This window comes from Scyliorhinus torazame, chromosome 7, assembly GCF_047496885.1.
Source record: "Scyliorhinus torazame isolate Kashiwa2021f chromosome 7, sScyTor2.1, whole genome shotgun sequence".
Classification (NCBI taxonomy): Eukaryota; Metazoa; Chordata; class Chondrichthyes; order Carcharhiniformes; family Scyliorhinidae; genus Scyliorhinus; species Scyliorhinus torazame.
Window position 1 is genome coordinate 271,074,325 of NC_092713.1, and position 16,036 is coordinate 271,090,360.

Genomic DNA, 16,036 nt, shown 5'->3' on the forward strand with positions numbered 1-16,036 from the left:
AAATCTATACATTAGATTTTAATCTCCAACCATCAAAACATGAAGGAATGAGATTCCACACTTATAATTATTTATTTTCAGTGCCAGAATTAATCTCCACTTGGCGAGGCAAGGATTAATCAAGACTTTGAGGGCCGAACAGCCTGTTCCTGTGTTGTACTTTTCTTTGATAGTCAGCATGGCTTTGTCAGGGGGAGATTATAGAATATACAGTGCAGAAGGAGGCCATTCGGCCCATCGAGTCTGCACCGACCCACTTAAGCCCTCACTTCCACCCTATCCCCGTAACCCAATAACCCCTCCTAACCTTTTTGGTCACTAAAGGCAATTTATCATGGCCAACCCACCTAACCTACACGTCTTTGTACTGTAGGAGGAAACCGGAGCACCCAGAGGAAACCCACGCAGACACTGGGAGAACGTGCAGACTCTGCACAGACAGTGACCCAGTGGGGAATCGAACCTGGGACCCTGGCGCTGTGAAGCCACAGTGCTATCCACTTGTGCTACCCTGCTGCCCATACAAATTTGTCATGTCCAACAAATTTCATTGAATTTTTCGAGATGACGACTAGGTGTGTTGATGGGTGCAGTGCAGTCGATGTAGTCTACATAGGCTTCAGTATGGCTTTGGACAAGGGAGACTGTCAAGAAGGTAAGGGCCCATGAGATCCAGGGCAATTTGGATCCAAAATTGGCTTAGCAGCAGGGGGCAGAGGATGATGGTTGAAGGTTGTTTTTACGACTGGAAGCCGGTGTCTAGTGGTGTGCTACAGGGATTGGTGCGAGGTCCCTTGCTGCTTGTGGTGTACATTACTGATCTAGACATGAATGTGGGGGGGGTGGGGGTATGAGCAGTAAACAAAAATTGGTGCAGTAAATAGCAAGGAGGAAAGTCAGATTACAGGATGATACAGATGGGAAGGTCAGATGGGCAGAATAATGGCAAATGGAATTTAAACCTGAAAAGTATGAAGTGATGCATTTTGGGAGGATGAACAAGGTAAGGCAATATGCAATAAACAGCAGGACGCAAAGATGTACAGAGGACCAGAGGGATCTTGGGGTGCATGTCCAAAGATCCCTGAAAACAGCAGGACAGGTAGATGAAATGGTTAAGAAGGCTTATGGGATACTTGCCTTTATTAGCCGAGGCACAGAATATAAGAGCAGAGATGTTATGATGGAGCTGTATAAACACTCATTAGGCCACTGCTAGAGTAACATGTGCAGTTCTGGCCACCACATTTGAGGAAGACGTGACTGCACTAGAAATAGTGCAGTGATGATTCACCAGGATGTTGCCTAGGCTGCAGCGTTTCAGACATGGAGAGGCAGGGGTTGTTTCCCTTAGAGCAGAGCAGGCTGAAGGAAGACCTAATTGAGGTGTACAAAATTATGAGGGACATAGGTAAGGTAGATAGGAAGGAACTTTTTCCCCTTAGTAGATGGGTCAATAACCTGGGGACATAGATTTAAGGTAAGGAGACTTGAAATGACAAACCTTAAATGTCTGTGGAAAGTTTAGTTCATGCCTATCACGCAAATACAGTCATTTCAGTATTCAACCCGTTTGAATAGTGAGGCAATTAACAAGATGTAATTTTTGTGAAACTAAAGACGGAGCAGCAAACTTGTTGATTTTCTCATTTAGCCTCCCATCTGCTTGTCATTTGTGCATAAATAATAGTAAGCATCACAAGTGTTACTGTTACGTTGACAGTAAAATCTGGCCCTTCCATTCTTTGAATAAAATTATGCACAGGAAATAAATTTACTGGAATAAAATCTCTGTACTTCACTCACATGTGCTATAAGCAGGCTCACACTGCAGAGACATAATTTGGATTTTCTCTTCATCAGTCTCAACATTTAAGTTCGAGAGATACTGCTTCACCTTTCGAGCCATCTGTGCATCCTCGTAAAGTTTCTTGGCATTGAGCAGGGAGCTGCGGCGCACTCGCTTCTTGTGTCCCCCACCTTGCACCGAGTCCAGCACATTGGAATTTGTGCTGCCTTGACTTAATGACCTGCTCCCAGGGAAGAAAGAGAAATCAAAAGGTGGCCAGAATTTGGCATGAATTTATAGAAATACTACATGCAGTGAATGAGTGGAGGAAGGGTGTTAGTCAATAGCAGCTGCTGTCACTTTATCAATACCACATGCTCACATTAATAATCAAGAGCGAATAGAAAAACAAAAGGAATAGTAAGAATGAGATAATAACATTCTGGACTATTCTATAACCTCAGGTAACAAAACTCCGCCTAATCACCTGAGAAGATTTACAAAACTGAAATATTGTATGCTAATTAAAAGGAGGTACGTTTTCATTTAGTTGCTAAACCACTTTTCACACTACCCGGTGACCAGTTGAATAATAGTACTGGTATTAATCTGGAATCAAACTGACTATTCACAAAGGCACATTGGTTCAAACTCAACAACAGATTTGAGCACATCATCGAAGATGTCACTTCAATGAAGTTTTTAGGGAATGTCACCTTGTGGAGGTGCCAGATTTTGGGTGAAACAAAGGTGATTTTTAGGATGAAAGTAATATTCCTCCCCTCAAGCAACACCAACAAAACAGTTTAACTGGCATTCATTTATTTGCTATATTGCCAAATTATAAGTTCATTTGTCAAAGATTGAATCCTAGAAACCTACAGCATGGAAGATGGCCATTCAGTCCATCGTTCCCACACCAGCCAACAGTCAGCCTCATCCCACCTTTCAGTTATTGGACCGTAGTCCTGAAGGTTTTGACACTTCTAGTGTACATCCAATACTTTGCTGTTTAGACATCCAAACCTCTGCTGCCCATATCTTAACTCCTCAAAATCTAGTTTATCAATTTTCCCTCTTCTTACTGACCTTGACTGGTTCCTGGTCTGACAAAGACTCAATTTCAAAACCCTTATCCATGCTTTCAAATTCTTCAGAGGCATCATCCCTTACCATCTCTTGTAGCCTCTTCCAACCCCAAGAGTCAACATGACCTATTCTGCACTTCCAATCTGTTCACTCCAGGGGCTAAATTCTCCCCCAACAACGCGATGTCCGCCGACTGGCGCCAAAAACGGCGCCAATCAGACGGGCATCGCGCCGGCCCAAAGATGCGGAATGCTCCGCATCTTTGGGAGCCGACGGGCTAGGCCGGCGCCGGAGGGATTTCCGCCCCGCCAGCTGGCGGAAATGGCGTTTGTTGCCCCGCCAGCTGGCGCGGAAATGCGGCGCATGCGCGGGAGCGTCAGCGGCCGCCGACAGTTTCCCGCGCATGCGCAGTGGGGAGAGTCTCTTCCGCCTCCGCCATGGTGGAGGCCGTGGCGGAGGCGGAAGGGAAAGAGTGCCCCCACGGCAGAGGCCCGCCCGCGGATCGGTGGGCCCCGATCGCGGGCCAGGCCACCGTGGGGGCACCCCCCGGGGTCAGATCGCCCCGCGTCCCCCCCCCCCCAGGACCCCGTAGCCCGCCCACGCCGCCTGGTCCCGCCGGTAAATACCAGCTTTGATTTACGCCGGCGGGACAGGCAATTTCTGGGCGGGACTTTGGCCCATCCGGGCCGGAGAATTGAGCGGGGGGTCCCGCCAACTGGCGCGGCCCGATTCCCGCCCCCGCCCAATCTCCGGTACCGGAGACTTCGGCGGGGGCGGGATTCACGGCGGCCAACGGCCATTCTCCGACCCGGCAGGGGGTCGGAGAATGACGCCCCATATTCTGATTTGAATTGTTCCACCACTAGTGGCAATGCATTCAGCTGTCTAGGCCTTAAACTCTGGAATTCCCTCCTTAAACCTCTTTGTCTCTCTAACATGTGCCTTAAAACACATGATGAAGCTTTTGGTCATCTGTGCTGATATCTCCTACTATAATTTAGCTTTTAAATATGGTGCATTTGGGAGTAATGGGGCAGCAAAAAACTAATGTAAATCAGATAATATGGTTTTTATTGATATTGTTAAAGATGGTAGGATGCTTTTATTATGATACATGTTTTATACAAAGGTAATTCAAGGGACCTTGTTACATGTAAATTATCTGTCATGTTTACCTGCAGATCAACTGAGTCTGAACTTGAAGAGTAATCCATTGCTTGTAAAATACTTTAGGACATTTTGGGACCACAATAAATAAAAGTAATTTTTTTCTAGTACTGGGATTTATTCAGAATCAAACTGACTGCTCTCTCTACGAGACAAAAAGCATATGGTGTGGCCAAATTGGGGGAAACAAAATTTTTCTACCCCACCCCCATTTTAGTTCCAGAAACTAGTACTTTTTAAATGTATATTTTGCTGCATCGCAGAAATGATTGGTTTAAACCATATTGCACTAACACAGAACAACTATTACAGTACAACTACTAGAAAAAAGTTATTTCCAATTTAATGTTTAAAAGTTCAACTGTACAAAGACAAAAAGTCAATCCAATTTTCACAGAAAGGACATACTTGTACCAACACCACCATGTTTATAAAACAATAGAACCGTCAAGTTGGACCATAATGAGCTAATATAATAATCTTTATTAGCGCAATTAGGCTTACATCAATGAAGTTACTGTGAAAATCCCCTACCCCCATCATCCCAACCGAAATACCCATCAGCACCACATCAGTCAGAAATGTGGCTGATCCACAGCGACAATACACGAGTCTTACACTGAGCACTTTGGTGATAGTGACGACAATTCAATTACGTTTACTTTAGTGACGGAAAGGGATAGGTATATACCGTAGGGCAAGAGTTAGATCTGGGGGAAAGGCAATTATGATGTGATGAGGCAAGATTTAGGATGCATCGGATGGAGAGGAAAACTGCAGGGGATGGGCACAATGGAAATGTGGAGCTTGTTCAAGGAACAGCCACTGAGTGTCCTTGATAAGTATGTTCCTGTCAGGCGGGGAGGTAGTGGTCGAGCGAAGGAACCGTGGTTTACTAAAGCATTTGAAACACTTGTCAAGAAGAAGGAGGCTTATGTAAAGATGAGACGTGAAGGTTCAGTTAGGGCGCTCGAGAGTTACAAGTTAGCTAGGAAGGACATAAAGAGAGAGCTAAGAAGAGCCAGGAGGGGACATGAGAAGTCTTTGGCAGGTAGGATCAAGGATAACACTAAAGCTTTCTATAGATATGTCAGGAATAAAAGAATGACTAGGGTAAGAGTAGGGCCAGTCAAGGACAGTAGTGGGAAGTTGTGCGTGGAGTCCGAGGAAATAGGAGGGGTGCTAAATGAATATTTTTCGGCAGTATTCAAGACAATGTTGTCGAGGAGAATACTGAGATACAGGCTACTAGACTAGAAGGGCTTGAGGTTCATAAGGAGGAGATGTTAGCAATTCTGGAAAGTGCGAAAATAGATAAGTCCCCTGGGCTGGATGGGATTTATCCTAGGATTCTCTGGGAAGCAAGGGAGGAGATTGCTGAGCCTTTGGCTTTGATCTTTAAGTCATCTTTGTCTACAGGAATAGTGCCAGAAGACTGGAGGATAGCAAATGTTGTCCCCTTGTTCAAGAAGGGGAGTAGAGACAACCCCGGTAACTAAAGACCAGTGAGCCTTACTTCTATTGTGGGCAAAGTCTTGGAAAGGTTTATAAGAGATAGGATGTATAATCATTTGGAAAGGAATAATTTGATTAGAGATAGTCAACATGGTTTTATGAAGGGTAGGTCGTGCCTCACAAACCTTATTGAGTTCTTTGAGAAGGTGACCAAGCAGGTGGATGAGGGTAAAGCAGTTGATGTGGTGTATATGGATTTCAGTAAAGCGTTTGATAAGGTTCCCCAGGTAGGCTATTGCAGAAAATACGGAGGCATGGGATTCAGGGTGATTTAGCAGTTTGTATCAGAAATTGGCTCGCTGGAAGAAGGCAAAGGGTGGTGGTTGATGGGAAATGTTCAGCCTGGAGTCCAGTTACGAGTGGTGTACCACAAGGATCTGTTTTGAGCCACTGCTGTTTGTCATTTTTATGAATGACCTGGAGGAGGGCGTAGAAGAATGGGTGAGTAAATTTGCAGATGACACTAAAGTCGGTGGAGTTGTGGACAGTGCTGAAGGATGTCACAAGTTACAGAGGGACATAGATAAGCTGCAGAGCTGGGCTGAAAGGTGGCAAATGGAGTTTAATGTAGAAAAGTGAGAGGTGATTCATTTTGGAAGGAATAATAGGAAGACAGAGTACTGGGCTAATGGTAAGATTCTTGGTAGTGTGGATGAGCAGAGAGATCTCGGTGTCCATGTACATAGGTCCCTGAAAGTTGCCAGCCAGGTGGAGAGGGTTGTTAAGAAGGCGTATGGTGTGTTAGCTTTTATTGGTAGAGGGATTGAGTTTCGGAGCCATGAGGTCATGTTGCAGCTGTAAAAAAACTCTGGTGCGGCCGCATTTGGAGTATTGCGTGCAATTCTGGTCGCCGCATTATAGGAAGGATGTGGAAGCATTAGAAAGGGTGCAGAGGAGATTTACCAGGATGTTGCCTGGTATGGAGGGAAGATCTTATGAGGGAAGGCTGAGGGACTTGAGGCTGTTTTCGTTAGAGAGAAGAAGGTTAAGATATGACTTATTTGAGGCATACAAGATGATCAGAGGATTAGATAGGGTGGACAGTGAGAGCCTTTTTCCTCGGGTGGTGATGTCTAGCACGAGGGGACATAGTTTTAAATTGAGGGGAGATAGATATAGGACAGATGTCAGAGGTAGGTTCTTTACTCAGAGAGTAGTAAGGGCGTGGAATGCCCTGCCTGCAACAGTAGTGGACTCGCCAACATTAAGGGCATTCAAACGGTCATTGGATAGACATATGGACGATAAGGGAATAGTGTAGATGGGCTTTAGAGTGGATTCACAGATCGGCGCAATATCGAGGGCCGAAGGGCCTGTACTGCGCTGTAATGTTCTATGTTCTATGATTAGTGTAGAGTGGAGGTGGCAGGCTGGCAATCCATCCCCTCCCTTTAAATATGCTTGTGATGGGCTATAAAATTTACCGCCATGTTTATAAGACACTGAATTATAGACCAATAGAAATGTTCAGTATGGAAGAAGGTTATTCAGCCAAACATGTCTGCACCAGCTGACAAGCATCATCTGGCCTAATGTCACTTTTCAGCTTTTAGTCCATAGCTTTAAAGGTTGCAGGACTTTGAAGTGTATATTCAAGTGCATTGTAAATGTGATGAAAGTTTCTGCCTCTACCACCTTTTCAGGCAGTGAGCTCTGGACCCCCACCACCCTCAAGTGAAAAAAATCCTCTTGAACCTCCTCTAAACCTCCCATCTCATCCTAAATCTATGTCTCCTGGTTACAGACCTCAGGGAAATAGAACATTCCCATCTACCCTAAGTAGACACCACATAACTTTATACATTTCAATAAAGTTTCCCCTCAGCCTCCTCTATTCCAAAGAAAATAACCTATCCAATCTTTCCTCATAACTAAAATTCTCCAGTCCAAGAAATAACCTTGTAAATCCCTTTGTTCTCTCTGGAGTGTGATCACATCTTTTTTATAGTGCAGTGACCAGAACTAGTGTTTTATACAATTCCAGCACAACCTTCCTGCTCTTATATTCTATGCCTTGACTAATAAAGGTGAGTAACCCACATGCCTTCTTGATCACTTCATCTATCTATCCAGCACCTTCAGAGATCTGCAGACATGCATTGTGAGAAAACCTCGGTAAAGCCTTTGTGACATTTATTTTTTTCCCAATCCACCTACCCTACACATCTTTGGGTTTTGGGGTGAGACCCAAGCAGACAAGGAGAAATTGTGCACACTCCATACGGACAGTGATCCGGGGCCGAGATCGAACCCGGATCCTCTGCGCCGTGAGGCAGCAATTCTAACCACTGCGTCACTGTGCTGCCCTCTTTGTCATCTTCAGACTTAATTACTCGCACGCTCTCTTTGATGGCCTTCCATCAACCACCCTCCTTAAAGTTCAGCCAATCCAAAAATCTGCTGTTTATATTCTAGCCTGTGAGAGGAAATCAAAGATAGTTTTAAGTGATTTATATTTGTATCGGTAAACATTAGAAATAAGGTAAAGGTTTAGGTGGATTCAATGTAATATTTCTGTGCCTGGAAAGGGCTTATGGTTAGATTCAGGCTGGACAACGGTGTTTGTTTGTGTGTGTGTGGGGGTGGGTTAAGTTCCAACTGTGATAGAAGGAGCTATGGCAAGAAGAGTAAATAAAGTTGCTTGGCAACTAGAGGCCCTTGTTAGGGACAAACTTATTTTTGTTCTTTAGCTTTAACTGGAAGTCAGGTCAGTTAGTGCAGATAGACCGTTGGAGAAGGAACATATCCCAGAGTTCTACTAACAGTAGTTAGAGACAGGGAGAGCGAGAGAAAGTACCATAGCTCAGCTCAAAGTAGAAAAATGCAAGAAAGCAAGCTCCAAAGGAACGAAAGGACTTTTGGTTCTAGATACCTGGAAATAGAACAGGATAATGTTCATGGGCAGCACAGACACAGCTGAGAGGGGATCGGCTAATGAGGTTAAGTTCCTAAAGGTTTCTAAAGTAATCCTAAAAATTTCTAAATAATCCTAAAGTTTGGAATGTCTTAGTACAGTCTGCAAAACAAAATTTAAAGTAATCGGGAAGACAGTATTGCTGGATATCCGAGTTTTTGTTCAAAGTGGAAGTCAGTCGAGACTAAGAATTCCTATAAGGGGTTGGTGTAAAACCTGGAGTGGATTCGTTGGTGGAGGTGTAGCGGAAGCTCTGTTTAAAAGTCCTTTGAAAAATGTGGAGTGCATTTCGCAATGCGATCTGCAAATGAAAGCCTTATTGCGAGAGAAGGTTTTAAAATGTGCTTTTGGGAGAAAAGCTTGGAAATTCTCACGTGACAATCCTCTGGGAAGATTCCGAGGGAAAATCCACAGACACTGGGCGCAATTCTCCCATCGGGAGTCGAAGTGCCGACGTCGGAGTGAAAACCGGAGTGTTTCACTCCTGCGTCGGAGCCCGCTCCCAGCCACCTATTCTCCCGCCCATGGGGGGCTAGGAGCCGCGTCGCGTCATTTACGCGCGCCGGGCCATGGCGCTGAGTAAAAGCGGCGCCGCGTAAATGACGCGGTCGGTGCCGCGTAAACAACATCACCCGCAAATGCGCGAGTTGGCCGGCGCCAACCCACGCATGCGCAGTTGCCGTCCTCCCCGAGGCCGCCCCGCAAGAAGATGTCGTGAGCCCCCCCCCCCCCCCCCCCCCCCCCGGTGCAGGAACCCCCCTGTCCCCTCCCCACAGGCCGCCCCCCACAGCGTTCTCGCGCTGTTCCCGCCGGCAGCAACTGCGCCGGCGGGAACCCGTCGTATTGGGCTGGCCGCTCGGCCCATCTGGCCGGAGAATCGCCGCTCGCCTGTTGCAAACGGCGAGCGGCGATTCTCCCAGCGGCCAGCCGTGATTCTCGCCGCGCCGGTTTGGGTGGGGTGGGAGAATCGCTTGCGGGCGTCGGGGGTGCGTGGCAGCACACGCGCGGCGCCCCAGCGATTCTCCCTCCCGGGGTTGAGGAGAATTCCGCCCACTAACTTGGGTCGAGACTGGAGCATGAGGTTGACCACAGCCAATCGTATGTTATTAAAAAAGGGCTTTGCGCTAATGAAATGACTGTACTTTCAAATGTACTCACTCATCTGTGTTATCATAAAACATATGTATATTTGTTAACATAAGAGGGAGGTGGTAAATGGGTATTGTATTATAATCCAATTTTTCATGTTGAATATTTTTTTTATTTTTGTGAAAACTAATGAGCAGTCCTGTGACTGTTCTTCCACACGATTGATTAAAATAAAATAGAAATTACGGCTTTTTGAGGCAGGGTTTCATTCTGGGATCTTCCCGTCCAGTTATGGCATAAACTGGGATCGTTTAACACCTGCACCAAGTTTCTTCACCGAGTCCTTTTTGACTTCCATTCACTCCTCACCTGCCTGTGTTCAAATCCCTCTAAAGCCTTGTTCCACCCCATCTCATGCAACTAATTAATCCAAATTGAATTGAAAATCAGCTCCCCCACTCCCACTGTTCTTTCCACTTCCACCTGTAAATTCAAAGCTCTATATAAATGCAAGTGGTCATTTATGTTGTCGACAATTTGAACTTTGTACTTAGTTAACATGCTCCCTATTTTAATGTTAACTAGCTTTAAATAGAAATTTCAGATTGGAAACAAAGACAGCTAAGGTGGAAAATGGCCATAATAATAATCTTTATTGTCACAAGTAGTTTTACATTAAAACTGCAATGAAGTTTCTGTGAAAAGCCCCTGGTCGCCACAGTCCGGCACCTGTTCGGGTACACGGAAGGAGAATTCAGAATGTCCAATTCACCTAACAGCACGTCTTTTGGGATTTGTGGGGGGAAACACGAGCACCCGTAGGAAACCCACGCAGACAATGGGAGAACATGCAGACTCCGCAGAGATTGTAACCCAAGCTGGGAATCGAACCTGGCACCCTGGCGTGTGAAGGAACACTACTAACCACTGTGCTACCGTGCCGCCCACATATGTCAGTAACGTTAATAACGCCCGGAGAATGTAGTGAAAGGTTTCCTTTTAGTTAATTGTGCTAGACCTAACTTGGAAGTGTCGGTGGCAAAGAGTGCTGAAACATGTAGGTGCTATATTATCTGTCAGTAATATTATTGAGAAGCACACCATTCACCAAATAGATCTTCACTTACAAGATAAATAGTATCTAAACTCAGCTGCAGCTTTACTAGTTTTCCTATTTACTATAAACAGTTCGTATAGTTTGTAAAGAAATGCATGCAATTTTCCAATCTATAAACGTCTTAGTTGATGTAAAGTTGAGAAATATATTCTGGAAACATAACAGCAATACTGGGCTAAGGGGACAGTGGGTTGGGTATTATGTTACTGTGAGACATGCTGTGTTTTAGCCGGCAGGCAGTTGTGAGGAGATGCAGAGTTGTTATGTGCCAAGACCTCAGCACCTGTGTATAGATTACTTACCCCAAACTCCTCCATCTCTTCTTCCTGTAAGTGAGAGCCATGAACATTGAAGCATGTGTTCAGAGAGAAAGGTGGAAAAGACAATCCAGTTCAGAAGGTCAGGAGGATGAGGAAAAGAGTGTATTTACACAGTAACAGAGGAGGATATAAAAGTAGCATCACGAGTCACAATATTATCACACCAAAACAATCTGAAATTTGTATTAATTGTGTACTCTTGTTTTTAAATGAACACCAAAAGCTACTGCAGATGTGATGTCACGCATATTGGTGAAGTCTCATAACTTTGTTATATTAATGATTGAAACGCCATTAGAGAAAAAAAAATCTTTAGATGAGCACACAATGTTACATACATATACACCATGGCACCACCAGTAACTTACGTACCACCTATTTTCACATAAAGGTTCCTTAAGAAATGCAGAAAATGGCAATGCAAGATTAGGGTGGGATCATAGGCTATTTCAGATTCTGCTAAAGCATTTTTTGCTGTCATAGTTCAATTTATTTTGGATTATTCTTTGGCCCTTAAGCTTAAAACGATTTTCTTCAAGTGCAAGTACATTTCACTCAAATAACTCTGAAATCTAAATATAATTAAAGGATGAAGTCATCTAATTTCTGGTGTATCTCTGACTGTCCTGTTTATGGTTTGAAACAACTGGTTTCAAGCTATTGAGCATCTGTTGCAGGATTCCCTACTTCCGCCACCACCCCTCCCCTTCTTACATCATCATAATTTGGACAATGGATTTTGGATAGAATGGCCATTTAAGGCATCAAATGGGGAATAATCTTGAAATGTCGTCTGGATGGGAGGGGTTGGAAAACATTAGCCCCAAAAATCTAAGGTTCTGCCAGATTCCTGCGAAACTCTGCAGGCTGTCCAGCAGAACTCAGCAATTAACAGAGGGACCCTGGTTGCTGCAGCTACCCAGGCTGCATCCTACGGCTTTTGGGAACAAAATATCTGTTCTCAGGCTGCTTCTAACCAGCACTTCTGAAAGATAAATTTAAAGAAACTAACAAATAGAGGTACACCTTCCTTTATATAAAACATTTAAGATAAGAATTTTAGCACATCAGGGGCTGGTTTCGCACAGTGGGCTAAACAGCTGGCTTGTAATGCAGAACAAGGTCAGCAGCGCGGGTTGAATTCCCGTACCTGCCTCCCTGAACAGGCGCCAGAATGTGGCGACTAGGGGTTTTTCACAGTAACTTCATTGAAGCCTACTTGTGACAAGAAGAAATTATTACTTTTATTATTATTACATTTCCTTCTTGAAGTCAATTCTTGAGTATCTTTTTAAGTGGCTGATTGGGAAACTTGATTTGGTTCTTTGTTGTATGAATTTGTAGGGGGAGAGACAATCAGCTTTCAGTTGTGACTAGCATGTAACATTCTTACACTGTTTCTTCATTTTTTATGGTTATTAGCAGGAGTTGTGTTAATTGAGACTGCCAGGTGGAAGTAGGCAATAAAGACGGTTGTTCAAGGCGTATGCAAAGTTTGCTTTATCTCAGTCACAGTCCACATTTTCATGTTTTATGAAATTTGCACTTTGTGAGAACTCAAAAAGAGCATCGACACACAAAATTAAAATTTAATTCTTGGAGTCTGAACATTCCATACCCAAACATTTCTGCTCTCTATATGGATGCTGTCTGATCTGTTCAGCCTTTCTAGCGTTTTCTTCTTTTGTCTCATGGTTGGCATTCTGAATTATTAATTTGTTTGGGATTAAGTTCAAAACCCTTTAGGATTATTTCCAGTTTTATAACCATTTTGGGAGATAGCAGGTGTTTTTTCTCTTTTAATGGCAAATGCTGATGACATTGTAGTGGGACATCATCACATATGGTTGACTTAATCGCACTCTATAATGATTAAGTCTCTACTACCATCAAACCAATTTTGATGGTAGTAGAGTCTATATCAGACTCAGCAACTCCTCACCAGCAGCCTGCATTAATGAAGATCTCTACTAATGCAAACCTAACTCACCAGTCACTCAAGATATCAGAGGAAATTGTCAATGCCTTCAGGGGAGCAAGGAAGACAATTGACAAGAAAACAAACACAGGACATAAAATTAATGAAAACAGCAAAGTTCACCTCATTCCATACTTCAGTCACACTTGAAGTCAGTCTACAGATGGATTTAGAAATGGCATCTCTAGTTACAGAAATACCTGCTTCCAATGGTATTGTAATTTCACCAACAAGGGGAAAATAGCCTCATCAATAAAAGAACAAGGGGACTACCACAAACCACCTGTTCCCCTTTACAGATCTCACACTCCTGCTGTACGATGTAACATCAGAAGTGTCAACTGCTCCCTGCTAATCAAAGGTCAATTGGATGCAGGCAGGCAGAAGTGTAACTATTCCACTAAGAAATTATTAGTTGGAACCAAAAAACATGTATACACTGCATTTTGTATATTTACACTGAATAAACACAGATACAAAATGGATGATTAATTTATTCTGAACTAATTGAAGTTGTTATGCATATTTCCATAAGAGTATCTGAATATCAGATTTTTCTCTCCTGATTTTATTTCTTAATACACGTCTATTACTAAGAGGCTGGCCTTCCTTCAATTCATCTGGTAGGTTTCTTCTATTGTTTAAATGAAGCTAAAGTTGCTTACTTGAACAGTACAAATAAAATAAAACAAAGGAGGTTAGACTGAAAAATGCCACTGTTCATTATTCTTTTTCTACTGTTTAAGCTTTGAAATTGGAGGTGCTGTCTCTCAGGCTATGTTGAGCAGCAAACTCTTTGGCACACCACTCACTGTAGCAATTATCTTTAGAGCTGATTTCAGCTGCTTTTCATCTGATCCTATCTGTTGCCTCTTCCTTGACTATTTTAAATTAACGGTACATTTATTTTAGCTTTATAATTATTATTCAGTTTTGTAAGGAAGTTTGACATTTAAAATCTGAATGCATCAGCCCAAAAACATGAATTATCAGTGTCAAAGAAGTCATTGTAGCTTATGTAGCATTGAACACCATCACGTCAACATCTGTGAATTCACAGTGCTACCTGGTCTCCAATTCACAAACATTTTCATTTTTAAAGTGAATCACACCTACTTTACATATTGGAAAGTTTCACCAGTTTCTCTTCCAACCTCCTCAAATAAAGACTCTTGCTGGATTGTGCTCAGAGAAATTGGCTGGCTTCTAATATCTGGGTGGAGTCCAGATATTGCATGTTGGCTCTATGGACTACCAGAGTTGAGCCCAATCCAACTGGTGAAATTTCTAATGTAAGTACTGGTGTTCACAAGCTTGCACAAGGAGTGTGCTGTTCTCTGTAATCTGAGCTGGCTACTTCACATTCAGTACTACATGCTCTTCTCACTCGCACTTTGATTTTAAACTGAAGCGTGTTTAAACATAGAATTAATAGTTTTTCTGTCACCTTTGGGTGGAAAAGAGGAAAATTATGCATTTAACTAGAACTGTACCTGACAAAAAAGGGCCGGTTGATAAATCATATTGTGATCAGCACAAAATCGCAGTTTTCAAAACATACACAAACTAACTTTTTATAGGTCCTAGAGCACATTCTAACATTTCCATGCATATAACTTCAATGCATTTAAAGCTTTTGTGACAACTATAGGGAAAAAACAGGCAAATGATCCTTAAAACTACAAATGCACCAGGGAACATCTTCAGAATCCAGATTTTAAGAGAACACAATTCCCACAACAAAAACAGCCATGCATTAGCAGTAACTTGTTTCTTGATAGTCACTAACCTATTTCTGAACATAACAGCAGGATCCATGTTAACAGAGGTCATTCGGACAACATGTCGAATCTCCTTTGCAATCATCCGCAGTTTCTCAAAGTTTGCCAAACCTTCCACTTTTGAATCATTTCCTTAGAAAGCAAAAGAGTGAAAAATTATGCTGCATTTAATTTCAGGATCCCTAATTTTACTCAGAATGCTCAAAGAACAAAAGCTGTTAAGAGCTTGTGCTGTCAGTGTCAAAGACGACAATAATTTAAAGCCAATGCATTTCAGCAATGAATTCAGAGGACGTACACCAGGTTAGCAGCAGTCTCTCCTTCTATAATTGCATGGTGTCATTTTCTATCAAACATCAGGCAAAAATGTAGGCATTAAGTCAGAGAGCAGCTTCTAAAGCTCATGAAAAAGCAGTTATCAGTTTTTGCCAGAAAAAAGACAATCAGCAAATTTATATTACTAACTGCAGTGAACAGCATGAAAAAAAACATAGGTTTGCCATTAACTCCAGTTTTAAAGCACAAGCGCACTTTTAGGGTTGCGAGTCAACACTATGAATATTAAAGGAGATGGTAACTCTCATGATTGTCACTGTGAATGTCTAGGAGATGCAAGCTCTGGAAGTCAGTAATATGAATATTAAGGAAATGGCAGTGCTTCGGGTCAGTGCTATGAATGTTAAAGAAGGTAGCAAGTCTCACAGCCAGCAATGTGAATGCACAGATGTTCAGGTTTGCAGATTAATCACACTGGCAACAATGGAAGGAGATTCACTGTGAGGGGATGTTTTTAACTGGCATTACCATCACCTGTTCCTCAGATTGTTAAAGTAGAGGGTACACAGAATTCCATACAAAGTTTTTACTCCGTTGTTTAAAACTGGGCCGGTTGGATAAAATTGGCGATGCTGAAAGGATGATTCCCCTTGTCGGAGAGACTTGAACTAGTGGATACAGTTAAAAATAAAGGGCCTCCCGTTTAAGACAGAGACGAGAAGAAATTTTTTTTCTCAAACATCATGAATTTTTGGAACTCTCTTCCCCAGGGAGTGGTGAAGTGGAAGCAGGATCAACGTATATTTTTAAGTCAGAGATCGCCAGATTCTTGACCAACAAGGGAATCAAAAGTTATTGGGGTGGTCGGAAAGTGGTGCTGAGGCCACAATCAGATCAGCCATGATAATGATGAATGGTGAGCAGCTCGAGGGCTCAAATGGCCTACTCTGCCTCATACAGACCATCATATTATGTTAGGTAAATGTAACATGTGATGGCAT

General features: G+C 43.1%; 1 protein-coding gene across 9 annotated transcripts in view; it reads right to left on the reverse strand.

Moving 5' to 3' along the window:
• LOC140427034 (rap guanine nucleotide exchange factor 6-like) overlaps positions 1-16,036 on the reverse strand; it is a 541,878-nt gene that overhangs the window by 28,694 nt on the left and 497,148 nt on the right. For 8 of the 9 annotated variants that reach the window (XM_072512462.1, XM_072512456.1, XM_072512460.1 and 5 more), the window contains 3 exons: positions 14,768-14,891; positions 10,983-11,006; positions 1,807-2,030 (listed from right to left, as the gene is read on the reverse strand). In XM_072512462.1, the coding sequence (XP_072368563.1) occupies positions 1,807-2,030; positions 10,983-11,006; positions 14,768-14,891 (372 nt within the window). The remainder of the gene's footprint in view (positions 1-1,806; positions 2,031-10,982; positions 11,007-14,767; positions 14,892-16,036) is intronic. The other variant, XM_072512459.1, reaches the window with a different exon arrangement.